Genomic DNA, 16,667 nt, shown 5'->3' with positions numbered 1-16,667 from the left:
TATTTATCCTATTACCTTAGATCCATAATTAAAAAGAAACATAAATATACTAGCATGGATCCATTTTAACCCTTTATCTATTAAGTGTTAAGAGGTTCACATTTGAAAGTGTTTTGATCACACTCAATAACTTAAAAAAACTCATTAGTTTATTTAACAATGCACAATGTGTAGGCATTATGGCAGGATTTTCTTAAAAAGCCAACGTGTTATTTCTAGCACGCACCCACCATCCATTGACTTTGTCACAACCATGTTAGAGCATGTTCTTATGCTTCATGCATGACAATGGAGCTCAATATAGGACATCTTGTATTGTTGTGCCTAATGAACCATTTTACACAATCAGCCCCCCCCCCCCAAAAGGATCACAAGTAAAAGTCGAGTATATTGACTATATAATCTACATGATAATCAATGGGCTCAAATTTCCTCTAAAAATTTCATATCACATGCTCAATACTTGAATGCTTTGTTATGCTTTATAATTATAGGTCGACATTTCATTTAAATGTTGGTTAATTTATTACTCTTGTATTCTCTATATGTTTATTTGGCTCAACATTAAACATATTTACATCTTATTGCGAATTCAAACTCTCTCATTTTGAATCACCATCTATTTTTCCTTTGCCTCAACTATTTCAATCCAACTTTCTTTTGGTTTTCAATTAATTTTATTTTATCCATATTTATGTATTTATCTTCAAAATGATATGATATGGACTATTAATAAATACCTAATAATGCAACAATAGATATCAATAAACACAATGCAACAATAAATACAATATATAACATCTAAGTGTTAGAGTACATCACTTGACCCTATATATCTCATTGTACTTTGCATTGCTTAGTATATAACACTTGCCATTTCTTCTATGTTATAACTTTAGACAACTCGAATGTCATATTTTAGTTTAAAGTCCATCTCCACCACTGAAAGGTTATGAATGCTTTACAATAAAAGCTGTTAATGATGTGAACCTAGAGGGATTGCGTAGAAAGGATTCTAAATGTCACGTGATATTAATTTTCCTAGTCCATATCTAGAGTTTAGACCAAATACCAATCCCGACCAACCAACTAATAACAACCCACCATTTTAACCAATAAATTAAAAATAATTTTATTTTTAATGCCCAATAAATAACGATGAAAAATATCTGTGTGGACTGAACGCTAGCGCTATCTTATCTAATCCCCTTCCGCTTCCTATACTGTTTCAGTTTCTGTCGGATTAATTCTTTTCTCCATCGATGTGCGCCCCAGGGTTCGAACTCTCGACGTCATTGCAAACCTATCCTTCCATTCAATGCCTAGGTGGTTTTCTAATCTGCAAATTTAAGATTTGAGGTCCATCCCGCAAGATCAGGCCCAAGAGGGTTTGGTGGAAATTTGAATTGAATTGAAGGAATTCTTGAAAGAATTTGTGGTATAGTTGTAGGGTTTAGGAGGTTTTGAATCGCAGGAAAAAATGAAAGATTGGGACAATTCGGTCCTGGGTGAGAATTGTGAGTACTTGTTGATATACGCAGCGAGGGTTGCGAATAATTATGCGATTGTGAAATTCTTATATTTCTACGGTGGCGGATGGTGCCCTTCAACATGATTAGATAGACATGTAAGTCACTAAATAATCAATCATGCTGTGTGCGTTTTGAGGACTTGTATATGAGCTATTCATTTATATACTGTTGGTTTGGCTTTTTAAACGCCGAAACGGATTGTGTATACAGTATGCTTCATGCTTCTGAAAACACTTCACATTAGCTGACGTGGCATTTGTTTCCCTGTTTTAACTACAGATTAAAAAGATAAGAATTATGGCTTCTTCTTCGTTTTTATCAGGTAAGCAATGAGAAGTCAGCCTTACAAATCTATTATCTTCTGCTTTTTTAACAGTTTGGTTGCATATTTGGAATATGAACCTAATACCAAAATTGGTCACAAAAAACAACAAATATAAAAGGGGCGTATGGCTCGAAAGTGTAATATTGAAGAGTGTAGAGAGGAGAGGAGAGAAGTCACACACAAACACACAACAACAAACCCATCCCTACAGAAGAGGAGGGAAGGTAAAGCAGGCAAACATATTCATCTTTTGACTGATCAACCATTATGTTCATAGGAGTGTTACTATATACATGGAAATCACCATTGATACAGGCACTACGGTATGTTGGGACTTATATTTTTCCACGGACTAGAACTTACAACCAATGTGGGATAGCACACAAAATAAAATAAGTTTTTGAAATCATAGAAACTACTCTAGAACATATCTCAAAACCAATGTGAAATACACCAGAGGAAAATGAGATCTTACAGCTTATCCAACTGTTTATCGCCTTGTTTATTATTTTTTAGAAAATTGAATACATAAAATGCACAAACATTTGAAATACAATTTTATTCAATGGAGTCAATGGTCTTGTTCTTTATCATCTACGTAGATTCAAAGGGTTGATTACCTTATTATTTACCTCTTAGGTAGTTATACTACCAAATTGACCTAACTCCGTTTGAACTGATGACTTACTAAAGTCATCATTACAATGTAGGATTTCTTACATCATTGACTTATATTGGAGCCATTTTACTTTAAAACCTTCAGGCTACGATATTAACTTGACTGACAACAAAAACATAAAAAAATTCTTATCAAGCAAATTCCCCTCCACAGATTTAGAATCTTGCAGATAATCTATGAAGTTGCCTCATCACCCTCTTAACAGTAAAATTCCCAAGTTCCTAATTCTTTGAATTCTCAAGGTCCTGAATTTCTCAAATTCTCTATTCCCAATCACTGGAATTTCAGAATTCCCAAATTATTGGTTGCCAACTTCCAAATTACTTGAACAAATATTAATGTTGAGTTGAACCTTTTTGATTCACCCCTACCTTCGGGATTCAACCAGTCAAGACAACATTATCTGTTATTCATTGTCATCATCCTTTTCTATTCTTGTTTCATGAATCATTGGGGAAAATTCCAATATATTCAAGGCCTCATTTAGAGTCAATTTGATAGGTTAAGCATTGAAATCATTGTATGGAAGGGATATGTTGTCCCGAGGTCTCAAACGTTAATTTGGCATCTGGCTACGCTCTGATTTTAGATTAGATTTTGAAATTACGATCAAAGCCAATTTGATATGCCAAATTAAAAAAATATCCATGCAGTATATTCCATTTTTCTTTCTAGATTAAATTCAGAGCAAACACGACTCAAGATTTTCAGATACAAAGTTTTCTTTAAAGGAAATACATGTTTTACGTGCTGGAAGTTGGCACAAACTCTGGAATCTTCTCTCACTATGTGTCTTATTCTTTTATTACTTGAATTTTAAAGAAATAAAAAAATAACCTTTGTTTTTGCTTTGTATTGGAGTTTTCGTTCCAAGACACAAAATCTTGGTTGTGCATTTGCTTAGGGTCTAGCTTCTGCTTGTGTCCTCTCCTCGCTGTGCGTTATTATTTTCTTTTTCTGGAGTCTTGCCAAAGGAGCTCTCCCTCTTTTGCTTCAGATTCAAACATGTATTGCATGAAGGATGTGCCTTCTGCATTAATGTTATTGGAACTTAACCGATGATCGAATCTAAAAATTCTCTGAACTAGGAACTGGTTGGAACTAGCAGGAACCGATAAAAACACCGGGACCGTTCGACCAAAAACACTTAAAATATTCAAATTTTAAAGAAAAAATATATATATTCATGTGCATCCATATGAATCCAAACCATTTATACACAAATAAGCAAAATTCTCATTTATATAACATGTAACCAAAATAGCATTGAGAGCAATCCATCTCTGAACCAAAAATACATCAACAAACAAGCTCCAGATGGCATCTATCATCAATAAAAAAAACCATCCTACAACAAATACCTACATATCATCAAAATTATTGCCTATATCGTCATCAAAATCACTCTCTAAGCATTAAAATAAGATAGAAAAAAATGTAAGATGTCAAATCAATATTTTGTTTGAGTGATGGGTACATTTTTAGTAGGGTCATGATAGAGGAGTTCGACAACCAATGCCACTAACATCAAGGTACATAGTGGCTTGGTGCTCTTGATTAAATGCTAGTTCCATACCCTCGTACATGACAAAATCCAATGGAAATGTTGCAATCCCCCATTCTTGAAAGCCTCCAAAACTATTAAGACTGCTGGTTTTTGAGTGAGATCTAAAATTCTACTTTCTCCATGTGAAATTCAATGAGGTCGAAACCACTCTCAAACATCTTGAGTCAATTCATGGTAGTGTTAAGAATGTCATTTTTACTTTAAGAATTTAACGTTACCATGAATTGCATAATCCCCACTCAATTTTTTTTTAATAGTTTCTTGAAAATTGTGTTTAGAACGTCTTTGGTAAGATTGTACAAAATGATCGGTTGAGTGAAAAAAGGCCGGTTCGGTACCGAATCGGCGATTTCTGGTTCCAGACCTCCAACTGGACCAGTCTGACCCCCAAATTGGTTGGACTGGCCGGTTCCACCAGTTCAGATAACACTCTTCTGCAGAAGTAAAAAAATACTTATCTTATAAATGTTTCTCTGCAAATTTCAAGAACAACTCTTCAGAAACACCCCATTTATTGGCCTGCATCTCACTTCTGTACTGGCGTCCTTTTCACAAACAGTTCCATCTTATATTTTTGGGCGTCACAATTCCGTGCCTCTTTGTCCTGAATTATTTCTTCTTATTGATGCACATCCTTTTTTGATTCTAAGTCACCTTGCATTCTTCCCTAAGTTTCTTCCAATGTTCCACGAAGTTTTTGGGACGTGGGGGCGAGGGAGCGGGGATACACAGGAATGGCCTATGCAAAAGCTCCCCACCAATTTTTAGGAAACACGGGGGGACGTTAGGTCTTAAAAACTTATAAATATAAAAATATATGATTTTTTTCCCCTGGGAAAAAGTCGTAATTTCTATTAAAGTTAAGAAATTACATTTTGCATATGCCGAAGCATTCATATACAGGCAGCAGTGCCTAACAAGATCAGTCTGTGGTACTATATAAACAAAAATAAAGCAGGTTGTCTCCTCGCAGGGAGCAGTCCAAAACTGTACACTAACAGTGTTCAAAATAAGAGTCCATTGCTCTACGCAGAGAGCCATATATATGCTGTTATATCAAAGAAAAAGTGTTGTATTGTACTAGACATAGAGAGATATATACAGCTATTGACAACAAAAAACAAGTGAAGATCTGTAAGTGGGCTTTTATAGCCCATTATCCATCCGATCATCAAAGGGTCGATGATAATGCTGATAGAATGACCCTTCGATTTCCTCCTGTATCAGCCAATTGTCTCCTTGTCTGTGCGCTGCCTCTTTGGAGAGTTGATCTGCGATGGTATTTTGTTCCCTGTAGATGTGACGACAAGCAAATGATTCAAAAGAAGTAGTCAGTCTCTTTGCCTCATCTAATATATGTCTCAACGAAAATGCATGACAATGAGATGCATCAGACAGCCAATTGCAAACTATTTTAGAATCTCCAAACAACTGGAGATGTCTGCATTGTTTTTGTATGGCAAAGTGAATGATATGCTTGGCAGTGCACAGTTCAGCATAATTATTAGTTCCTCTGCCTAAGAAGATTTGAATTTTGTAGCTGTGTGTATCATTGAGATATAGAACTGCTCCTCCCCCACAGCCCACATCTTGTGCTGAACCATCAAAAAAAGCCCATGGTTTGGACTTGTCAATATCCAATTGTCTAATGATGCGAACAGGGCCTGTGGTTTCATCATCAGGTATCATGTTATAATCCGCAATGGTATGTAGAAGGATAGTGGGCCAATGGGGGGCTCTAAGATTGAAAATAGCCTGATTCCGGGCAATCCAGATTGCCCAGCATGCATATAAAAATATATGATATATCATTGAAATTTTAATATTTATAATGTAACTATCTTTATCATTATATAATATATAACACTTACATCATGAAGGATAAACGATAAATTGATGAATCATATAACTAAAGTCTGAAACAAATTTAAAACGAAAAGCATGATATCATTAATCATACATCATTCATGTAAGTTTGTAACTGTACAGTGTAACTACTAACAATGTACAATGAATATAAATGTTTAAAGTTTAAACCATATTGAAGTTCCAACTATGAATACTGAATATTGAAATAAAAGTCAAGTCTGATACATCAAGAGTCAAATTTTTATAGAGTTAAGACTCAAGTCTAATATATCATATATCAAGATTCAAAATAAACTGAAGTCTACAACTGAAGTATGAAACAGAAAAGCATATAAGTTAATAACATAAGAACATATCAAATGATAAATCATAAATGAACATAATTGCTCAAGGTAATGCCCCGCTAGTCTCTGCATCCAGCTGTTGCATGAATAAATCAGGATCAACCATGTCACCATTTGAATCAGAATCACTTGCATTCTCAAACATGCTAAGTGGCACACCAACCAACTCCATCTGTGTGTCATAAAGTCTCTCCTCCATATCTACCTGTGCATTATCCTCTAGATCAACATCCCATCGTGTTGCCGGTCTCTTCAAATACTCAAGTGTCTTCCTATGCTCAAGACGTAGGGCACTGTGCACAGCAACTAACTTCTCAACTCTTTTAGAGGTAAGCTTGTTCCTCTTGATAGAGTGGATGAAGCTATATGTGGACCAATTCCTATATGTGGAAAAAAAGTTGTGATTTTTGTTAGGAAAACGACCCCACACAACCCCTTTCGCCTAGGAACCGAGCCCATTTGGAGGATTTGACCCCAAAAATTGAGGAAATGCCCCCTTACAAGTTTTTGTGCATACCCTGCTTTTTGGGAGCATGAGGAAAATGACCCCCAGTGGTCCCCAAGTCCCCGAGCGTGAGGGAGCTAGGAAACTTGACCCCCAGGTGGGGGGACGCAACCTCGTGGAACACTGGAACTTTCTTCCGTGTCAGTCGTGCTATTCCACTTGCTGTGGGTTTGCAATCCTTACACTGTCGTCTTTATCTGCAAGCATTGACATCTAGGGTTCTTGTTGCCCTTTCTTGGGTAGTATTGTCTTTATTCTTCTTTTGCAAGTATCGCATCTTTATTTTGAAGTGAATGGGTTGAGGGTTTGTAGGATGTTTGGTGACTCCAGATCCAGATTTCATGGAAAGGCAACTGCATTTCAGTCTCAACCTCATGAACCCACTTCATTTCTTTCATTTCAATGAGACGAGTACTCATGAAATCTTTTAAACTATTAAATTTTTTCCTTGCAAAATTCTTCACAATTTTTTAAAAAAGATTAAGATATCAACTGTACGAACTTTTGATATTTAGCTTCTTGAAACCATTTTTTTGGCTTAAGAACTCCAATTAACACAAACTTGAGTCAACTCGGAACGAATTTGATATTTAGCTTCTTGAAACCCTTTTTTGGCTTAAGAACTCCAATTAACACAAATCCGAGTCAAATGGGACTCTGGTTCTCTCTGCTTTGATACTTATGTTGGTAAAATGATTACATGAAATGCACAGAACATATGAAATACGATTTCACTCAATGGAGTCAAAATATATGGTGGAATTGATTCCCTTTTTATTTACCATTTGGGTAGCTATGCTACCTAATTGACCTAACTCGAACATACTGAAAAAGAAAAAGTGGGAAACAGAAGAGGTCAGCACCATGCGATCATAAAGGTGCAGTTAATACATAATCCCCTTGGAGTATGGATATCTCTTGTATTGTTCTAATTTTCTAGAAAGTAGTACATTTGGGCCCTGTCTTGTTTTTTGTTTTATATGCTTAGGAAGTAAAATTTGTACTATAAGTGAATTTCTGACTCTATTGCATGTTGATTGTATGCAGTATCTTTTGAGGCTGTGAATGTTTGTAAAGTTATAAAACTTGATACAAGCAGCAGATCTGAGTGTAGCATTTTATCATGTGCTTGGAAGGCACCGAGGGTGTTGAGTGGATCTTTTGCTAGCACAACACAATCTCGACCTTCGTCAGCAGATGGTGATGGACTGCGCAAAGCTGGGGGGAGAAATAGAAGTCATCAATGTGCTAGATGTGTAAGTTTATATTTTTTGCAGTTCATAGCTTAAGTGTGGTATATTTACTAAGTGGATCTTAAAATAAAGGCCGAGAGATTTCTAATTGTTGTGGAGTGTAAGTGCCCACTAATTGTTGTGGAGTGTAAGTACCCAAAAAGTATTTCTTGATTACTTTTCTGTGTTGGATTGGTTAGCGTTCACGATGTTGGAAAATATGGTTGCATGCATATCCATAATCTCGAGTTTGGCGGATTTCATGGTTTGCATGAGAGATATTTTGTGCATCCAGTTGGCTGAAATATTTCGCCGGAAATATGTAGAGATTAGTCATGTATATTTTTGAGAGAGAAATTAAGTGAGATAACATCTAAATTTGGTACTGTTTTTATTAGAGTTGTATTGATGTAGACGGGGGAAATCTTTGTTACCAGATCCATGGGGTTTTGATGCTGGATCGACGTTTTGGATACAGATTTACACAGATCCGCGTAGGATCTGCCACGTAAATGGATGTTTCAAACCCAGAAACGTATCCCTTGCTAGTGAAATGGATCTTGTGCCAACTAGCCCTCGCATACCGCATCCCAAGCAAATAACATTATATTTTTTAATTTTTAATTTTTATTTTTTTAAAGGATATTTGCCACCTGTTTGACAACATAAAAAGCAAATACTCTATTTAGTTTTTTGTTTTTAGTTTTTTTTGTTTTATGGTTTATGCTGGAAGAATTTGTAACATGGCTGTTCTCATACTCGCATGACACTCCCGTTGGTTGCCACTATAGCCTCCAGGTGCAACCATACTGCCCCCAAGCATGGCGCATGGGCTAGATGAGGATTGAACCTATGACCTGTGCAGCGACATGAATGCCTTAGCAGCACGTTCGCTGGCCATCGGGCCGCACCCCTGGGGGCACTCTATTTAGATTTTTAGTTAGAATACTTATTAGTAATTGGGAGGCTGTATGGTAGTATAAGTAAGTTATTAATTTCCTATCAGCTGTATAGCACATGATAAAGGTAGTAGGAAAGGTCAATTTTTAATAATGCTGAAAAGAAAGTTTTGAGACAATAGATAGATAATCATGTATAGTATACAAAGGATGGCTGTGTCTTGATAATTTAATTAGATCAATCGCGTCCAACTCTAGATGAAGAGTCCTCTTAAAATAATATGATACATAGACTATAGCATGTCCTCAAATAGTATATGATATTCATTTTCCATTGTAACTAGATGAGAATTTTTAGATTTTGAGGCTAATTTCAAGGAAGATGACAGATTGATTATGATGTAGAGTTGTATTCAAATGATGAGCATGTAGACCCATTTTTCGACATGTAGTTAGACCTAATCTACGTCATCATATCAATAGAGTGATCATTGATGAGATACTCGATTTTGTATTTACAGTTATCCTTTTTGTATAAAGCATGATGCATCATGAGTTCAGTCTTCAGATTTATAAGTTATCTAATGATTTCAGGTCTAAATTTTTGATTCATGAATGGTTTTGATTTTTAACTTTGAATGTTTTTTAAAATTGAAAAAAATATTATTGTATTTTTTGTATGTGGCATTTCCCCATTGTATCCGGATCCCGGCTTTTCAAAAATCTGGTGGATCTGTATCCGAATCCGTATCCTTTTCCTGGTAACTTACGGGAAGAGAAATCACTCGAATGTTGTTCAGTTGAAACATAGATGTATGGACTTCAATTTAATTACTTGAAAGCCATTTTATTAGCATGTCTCCTTCATTTCCTCATAGAACTGGCAATGTTAAATGGAAGATGCTTGGGTTGCTCTTGCAATGTTCATTTGTTGGCTTGAGTGTTAAGAAATAAGAGAAGGTGTAAGAGACCTATTTAGATGAAAAACAAGTAGCTTTGGTTACTAAAAAGGATAAGTCTGTTGTGTATGTTGTTTGATGTACGTTATGTTTTAGGATTTTTACTTTTTTTTGATTAATTTTGAATTTTTGTTTGTGTTCAGTCGAGCTTGCTATGCCTCATCTACAAGGGTAAAACTGCATTTAAATTCTATAATTGAAAAGATCTGCTACTTTAATTGTGCTATTTGAGTTTACGAAGCAATGCTCCCTAACTAGTAATTGTTTATAGAGGTTAAGCTTAGTGTGTCACAAGGTTGTTTTCCATTTCCATTACTAGTACTATGATGCATCTTCTTTAGTGGCATGTCATACAAACCTATCGTTGCAACTAAGGGCATGTAGTAACTTAGTTATGAAGGCACCGTAAATATTCAATTTGCAGATCACAATTGTGTAGTTTTGTCATTCCCAACACATTAATGAAAATGTAGTGAAAGTGAAGGATGTTCTTTTGGCTTGTGCCTTAGCCAATAAAGACTTCGAATTGTCTTTCTCTAAGCATGAATGCGAGTTCATGAGATAGACTTCAGTATGATGGGTCTATTTCCAGTTCACTGGAATGGTCATCAGTAGATTGCATGCATAGTGTTGGAGCTTTAGTTTGTCGGAGTCTTCTTCAGTTAGACTACAGGATGAGGTGGCAGTGTCAAGTTCCAGTTAGGATGAGTTAAGACTTGAGAGACAAGTGAAGAAAGGACGAGTTAAGTCCTCAGTCAACTTGGTTCATAACTAGAGGAAATCAAGGAGCAACTCAAGCTAGTTAACTGAGAGCTAAGATGTTAAAATTGGCAACTAGGGCTAAACTCCACGTGAGTCATCTTATTTATGGCAGTGGATATTTTTCTTGGATTCCTCTTGTGAGAGGTGTAGGATTGATCTAACGATCATCCAATTCCGACATGTATTTATGGAGATATGAATTTATTTGTATTACTTGACAATTTGTGAAGGTTGGCCAGCAACGAAATGTGTGGCACACATCTTCAATGATTCATATAAATAGAAGACACCTTGTGGCATTATTCACTCATCTCTCATCACTCATTCTTCTCTCTCCTTACTTGATTGGGTACACATACAAGGAGCAGCATCTCTCTCACGTGGGAAGGAGGACGCAGGACTGTTTTAACGTTGACCGAGGTTGACCAAGGAGCAACAGGCTGGGTTTGACTGCATTGACTAGCGAGGAGGTCAGTTTGACTTTGGTCTAGTGTGAGGAGCCTCTATCAAGCAAGCCACAGATTTGGACAACAAAATGTTGACCTGATTTGACCAGCGTTGACTGGTTAGGGTTGACCGTAGGGCTGCATATGCGTTGACCACTGTTTGACCATCTCTCTTGCACTGTTTTGGGTTGACCATCATTGTTGTTGAAGGCTGAGTTGACCAAGGTTGACTTGAGGTCATTTGTGGGCTGTTTGACTAGCTTTGAAGTTGTTGGTTAGGGTTTTATTACTGCTGTCATAAAATTACAGAACTGTGAAATTGTACTATCTCTCTCTGCTGAATTATTGAAGATTATAGAAGAATTGATCAAAGGGTTTCCCCACATTGGGGTTTGTCCCTGGCTAGCTGCCACATTTGGTGTATCTTGTCTTGGCTTGTCTTCTGTCGATGTTATGAAACAATTATTTAAATTTTAGGTTAATTAGACGAAAGGGCACGATCATAAGATCATGCCCTTTCCCCAAAGGGTGCCCATGGCGGTATATAAGCCAAGGACTCTCACTGTAAACAATCATCATTCAATTCATTATTCATTTATTAATAAGATATTTATATATATTTCTGTTACCATTGAAGTCTGTTACTTCATCTGGTATCAGAGCCAATCCGCTGCCCTAACTTCAAAACGTCTCAATCACCCGCCATTTCACTATCCCAGGTTTTTTGTTGTTTAATTGTTAAATTCCCGTATTCTCGGATATCCCGTACTTTCTGTTTCACACTCTCCGCCATCCGTTTCAACTCCACTTCCAGTTGCACCTCTGTCCACACGTCGTCCGTTGCAATCACCTGCCGACGTCTTTGCACACGACCACGCTGCATCCGCATCCCTCATTGCACTGTTCCCATCCGCCGGCTGGTTCAGTCCAAACCTTCGTATTTGGCCACCCACGTCTACGGTGATATCCGCTCGAAGGGTCGACGATCAAACCATTCGTCATGTGACTGTTCACTAACGTGACCGTTCAGTGAATTAGTTAGAAGTATTATGATGTGATATAACATGCGTATAGATTGAAACATATAAAAACTATATACATAACTTTAATTTAATTAATTAATTTAAAAAAAAGGAAAAAAAAAGAAAAAAAAAGAAAAGAAAAAAAAGAAAAGAAAAAAAAAGAAAAGAAAAGAAAAAAAGGCTTATATGTCATATAATTAAATTAATTAATTTAATTTCATTATCTAATTTTTTTTTATTTTTTTTTATTTTTTTTTTTTTTTTATTTTTTTTTTTTTTTATATATATATATATATATATATATATATTTTATTTTATTTAAGTTGGCAGATAAATATACGCCCCCACAAACTCACTCAATGTCAACAATGTCAATGGCCGATTTCAATAAAAGATTGATTGAAGTGGAGAATAAGATGACTAACAACTCCGATGATGTCAATACGAGACTAACGATCTCGAGGGTAAGTTTAGTAGGCAGTGTGATGATATCAAGAGGCTTCAGTATACGACGAATCGAATAGAACAACAGATGGATCACAATAAGAGCCAGTTCGAATTGAACCAAAAACAGGCCTTGGCAATGCTGAATCTCGTGTAGAAAGCAGGATATTACACCAGAACAACTACTCCAAGAAGATGAAGAAAATCAAGAGCACCATTCATTAAACTCAACAAAATCAACAGATTCTCATAAAGCTGAATCTCCAAAAAAATCAGCGACACCCCACCAAGAAATTAGTAATGCGACTCTTGCAAATAAGCAACTTTGGGATACCTTTACCAATCAACACCCCTTTTTCGCTCAACCATTAGCGACATACCAACGAAGGGCAAAAGTCGAGATGCCTAAATTCAATGGAAACGAAAAAAACAATGTTGCATGGATAAATAAAGCAGAAGAATACTTTGAGATATATGCCATCAATGATGATGACGAAAAGATCAGGCACGCACCCATGAAAATGGAAGGAGAAGCATATAATTGGTATATGTGGTGGAAAAAGACGACACACGCCATTAGTTGGAGAAAATTTAAGGATGCATTCTTTAAAAGATTCCAAGGTGTAAAGGAAGAAGAGTTCTTTTCAACACTCATCAAATTACGACAAAAAGGAAGTGTGGACGAATACACTCAAGAATGGGAGACCTTAGTAACACGAGTACCTGGGTTATCAGAGTCTCGTCTAATTCAATCATACGTCTCCGGACTTAAAACCCATTTACAAGTAGAACTTGAGATGCATGACATTACATCAATAGAAGTAGCAAGACGAAAAGCAAAAACTGCTGAAAAGAAATTTGAACAAATATTTTGGTCAAAATCGGAAAAAGCATATTCAAGACGAAGAGTACCCCAGTCTATGGACTCAAACAATACAAGATATGTTCCACCACATCGTCGTGAAGATGAAAAATCTAATGTGGAAATACAAAGGATAAAAGAAGGCAAATGCAAACGTTGTGGTGAGAAGTGGGACCCCAAGCATAGGTGTGCTAAGGGAAAAGAATCAAAGAACCTATATAATTGTGAAGCAACTAATGATTCAAACAGTGAAGACTCTGATATAGAAGATACAGAAGATGCCCCAGAATTCTCACCAGAATTAGATGACGGAAGTATTCCGCAAGTGTCACTATCAGCTATGACAGGTATATCACAACCTCAGACCTTAAAGTTAAAAGGACACATAAAGAAGAACAACGTAGTGGTTCTCATCGACTCTGGTAGCACACATATTTTTTTAGATGCAACCGTGGCAAAGAGACTCAATATTTTTTCATTTCCCTTAACAAACATGAAAGTGATGGTAGCAGACGGTAAGAAGATTGAAAAGGTGGGGAAATGCCATAAGGTCAAATTGTAGATTCAAGACTTTAATTTAGAGTCTCCATTCTTCACGATACCATTAGGAGGAGTAGATGTAGTCTTAGGTATCCAATGGCTACGAACCTTAGGTACTTATGCCGCCAACCATCAAATACAATTCATAAAATTCAAATGGGGAGGTCAGAAGTACAAATTACACGGATTCCAAGCACCAGAGAATCAAATTGTATCATCATCTCAAATGATGAAGATGATTCGAAAAGGAGCACCCGCTTATGTAGTACAATGTCACCAATTGGAAATGTTAGCTGCAAATATGACCAGCGAAGAGTCACCAGAGATACAAGATCTAATTCAGAAGCATGAAAAAGTATTTCAAGACCTACCTATGAAAATGCCTCCTAACAGGGAAATTGAGCATACAATAGAAGTCAAAGCAGGGTCAGACCTCGTCAACATCAAGCCATACCGATATCCACATCACCAAAAGACGGAAATTGAGAAATTAATCCAAGACCTTTTAAAGTGTGGGATCATCTCGAAAAGTAAAAGTCCGTATGTTGCTCCAGTGGTATTGGTAAGGAAGAAGGATGGTTCATTCAGGCTATGCATTGATTATAGAGGATTGAACAAAATAACAATTAAAAACAAGTTCCCAATTCCATTTATCGACGAAATGTTGGATGAGCTACATGGCGCAAAATACTTCTCAAAATTGGACTTAAGGTTAGGCTACTATCAAATCAGGATCAGATTGGAAGACATACCAAAAACGACATTCCGAACACACGAAGGTCACTATGAATTTAAAGTAATGCCGTTTGGGTTAACCAATGCACCAACAACATTTCAAGCAACTATGAACGAATTATTTCGTCCACATCTTAGGAAGTTTGTATTAGTATTCTTTGACGATATTTTAATTTACAGTAAAACTTGGAAAGAGCACTTACAACATCTGGATAAAGTTCTTACACTACTAAAAGAGCATCAATTTTATGCAAAAAAATCCAAATGCACCTTTGGAAAGGAAGAAGTAGAATACCTTGGACACATTATATTCCATGAAGGCGTAAAGGTGGACCCTAATAAAATCAAAGCTATAAAAGAATCCAAGCTAAGAGGGTTCTTAGGTTTGACTAGATACTACCGAAGGTTTATTAAAAACTATGCACATATAATTGCGCCTCTGACAAACCTTTTAAAGAAGAATTCATTTCTATGGGATGAGGAAGCAGGAAAGTGTTTTGAAAAATTAAAGGAAGTTATGTCTAATGCCCCCGTATTGGCAACACCAGATTTTTCTAAACCATTTATCATTGAGTGTGATGCTTCCGGATTTGGTATAGGTGCAGTATTAATGCAAGAAGGGCATCCAATAGCTTTTGAAAGTAGGAAGCTCAATAAAAGAGAACGCCTTAAGTTCACATACAACAAAGAAATGCTCGCTATTATGCACGCACTAGCTAAGTGGAGGCAATATCTTTTGGGAAGTAAGTTTTCCATTCGAACAAACCATAATAGTCTCCAGCACCTCCTTCAACAAAAAACACTTTTCGAAGAACAACAAAAATGGATTGAAAAAATCGCCGCCTTTGACATGGAAATACTACATAAAAGTGGAAAAGACAATGTAGTAGCAGATGCCTTATCCAGGAAAGATGAAGAATCAACACTACTTGCAATCTCGGTTGTTGTTCCTGAATGGGTTAACGAAATTCGAAGTGAGTATGCCAAGGATCCAGAAATAACGGCAATAATCAATAACCTTCCCAACAACTCAAAATTTGAGTGGAAGAATGATATTCTATGGTACAAGGGAAGAATCTATCTAAATGCAAATTCCAAGTTTAAATGTAAGATACTCAAGGAGTCACATGACTCACCGTCATCTGGACATGTAGGATTCTTTAAGACTTACTACAATGCACATCAATCCTTCTTTTGGAAGGGAATGAGTCGCGATATTCAGAAGTATGTAGCAGAGTGTGACACATGTCAAAGGAATAAAAGTGAAAATATCACGACACCGGGATTATTTCACCCTTTAAACATTCCAAATTAGAAATGGGAAGAAATTTCGATGGACTTCATTGAAGGATTACCAGTATCTGAAGGCAAGGACAAGATTTACGTAGTAGTTGACAGACTCACCAAATATGCTCATTTTATGGCAATAAAGAAATCATACTCAACGAAGGAAATTGCTGAAATATTTCGCAAAAATATATATAAGTTACATGGTTTTCTGAAAGTCATTGTGAGTGATAGAGATGCCAAATTCAAGGGTAATTTCTGGAAGGAGTTGTTCAACCACATAGGAACCTACCTAAATATGAGTTTCGCCTATCATCCTCAAACAGATGGACAAACAGAGGTTGTCAATAAATGTTTGGAGGCCTACCTATGTTGCTACGCTACAAATAAGATAAGATAAGATAATTTTATTAATGTCCAACGAATGACCACAAAGTAGGTCAACGGGACTGCCGGTTACATAAGGGGCCGTGCCCAGTAGGAGAACCAATCGGTCTCCTCAGAAAGACAAATGCTGAAAGGAAGATAGAAACTAAAACGAGGCGGGTTGGGAAGAGCGTATGGAGCTCCGATCCCGGCCACGCCTGTTGATCTCTAGACTGCGTCGTAGGATCACTGGTGAAGAAGACCCTGGGGACGCGGATGTGGGAGTCCGCTA

The 16,667-nt window shown here is 36.6% G+C and overlaps 1 protein-coding gene across 7 annotated transcripts in view; it reads left to right on the top strand.

Annotated features, from left to right (window-relative positions):
* Window positions 1-1,175: 1,175 nt before the first annotated feature.
* RSH1 (RELA/SPOT homolog 1) overlaps window positions 1,176-16,667 on the top strand; it is a 232,625-nt gene continuing 217,133 nt past the window's right edge. For 3 of the 7 annotated variants that reach the window (XM_089419587.1, XM_089419590.1, XM_089419588.1), the window contains exons 1-3: window positions 1,177-1,627; window positions 1,812-1,854; window positions 7,869-8,077. In XM_089419587.1, the coding sequence (XP_089275713.1) occupies window positions 1,830-1,854; window positions 7,869-8,077 (234 nt within the window). In that variant the 5' untranslated portion in view covers window positions 1,177-1,627; window positions 1,812-1,829. Of the gene's footprint in view, window positions 1,628-1,811; window positions 1,855-7,868; window positions 8,078-16,667 lie in introns of all 7 variants that reach the window. The other 4 variants (XM_089419586.1, XM_089419589.1, XM_089419592.1 and 1 more) reach the window with 2 other exon arrangements.

This window comes from Pinus tabuliformis, chromosome 4_1 (assembly GCF_031772625.1).
Source record: "Pinus tabuliformis cultivar Carrire ecotype Pingquan chromosome 4_1, CPIR1, whole genome shotgun sequence".
Taxonomy (NCBI): domain Eukaryota; kingdom Viridiplantae; phylum Streptophyta; class Pinopsida; order Pinales; family Pinaceae; genus Pinus; species Pinus tabuliformis.
Note: the sequence above shows the minus strand (reverse complement) of the source record. Positions and strands in the feature narration are given on the sequence as shown.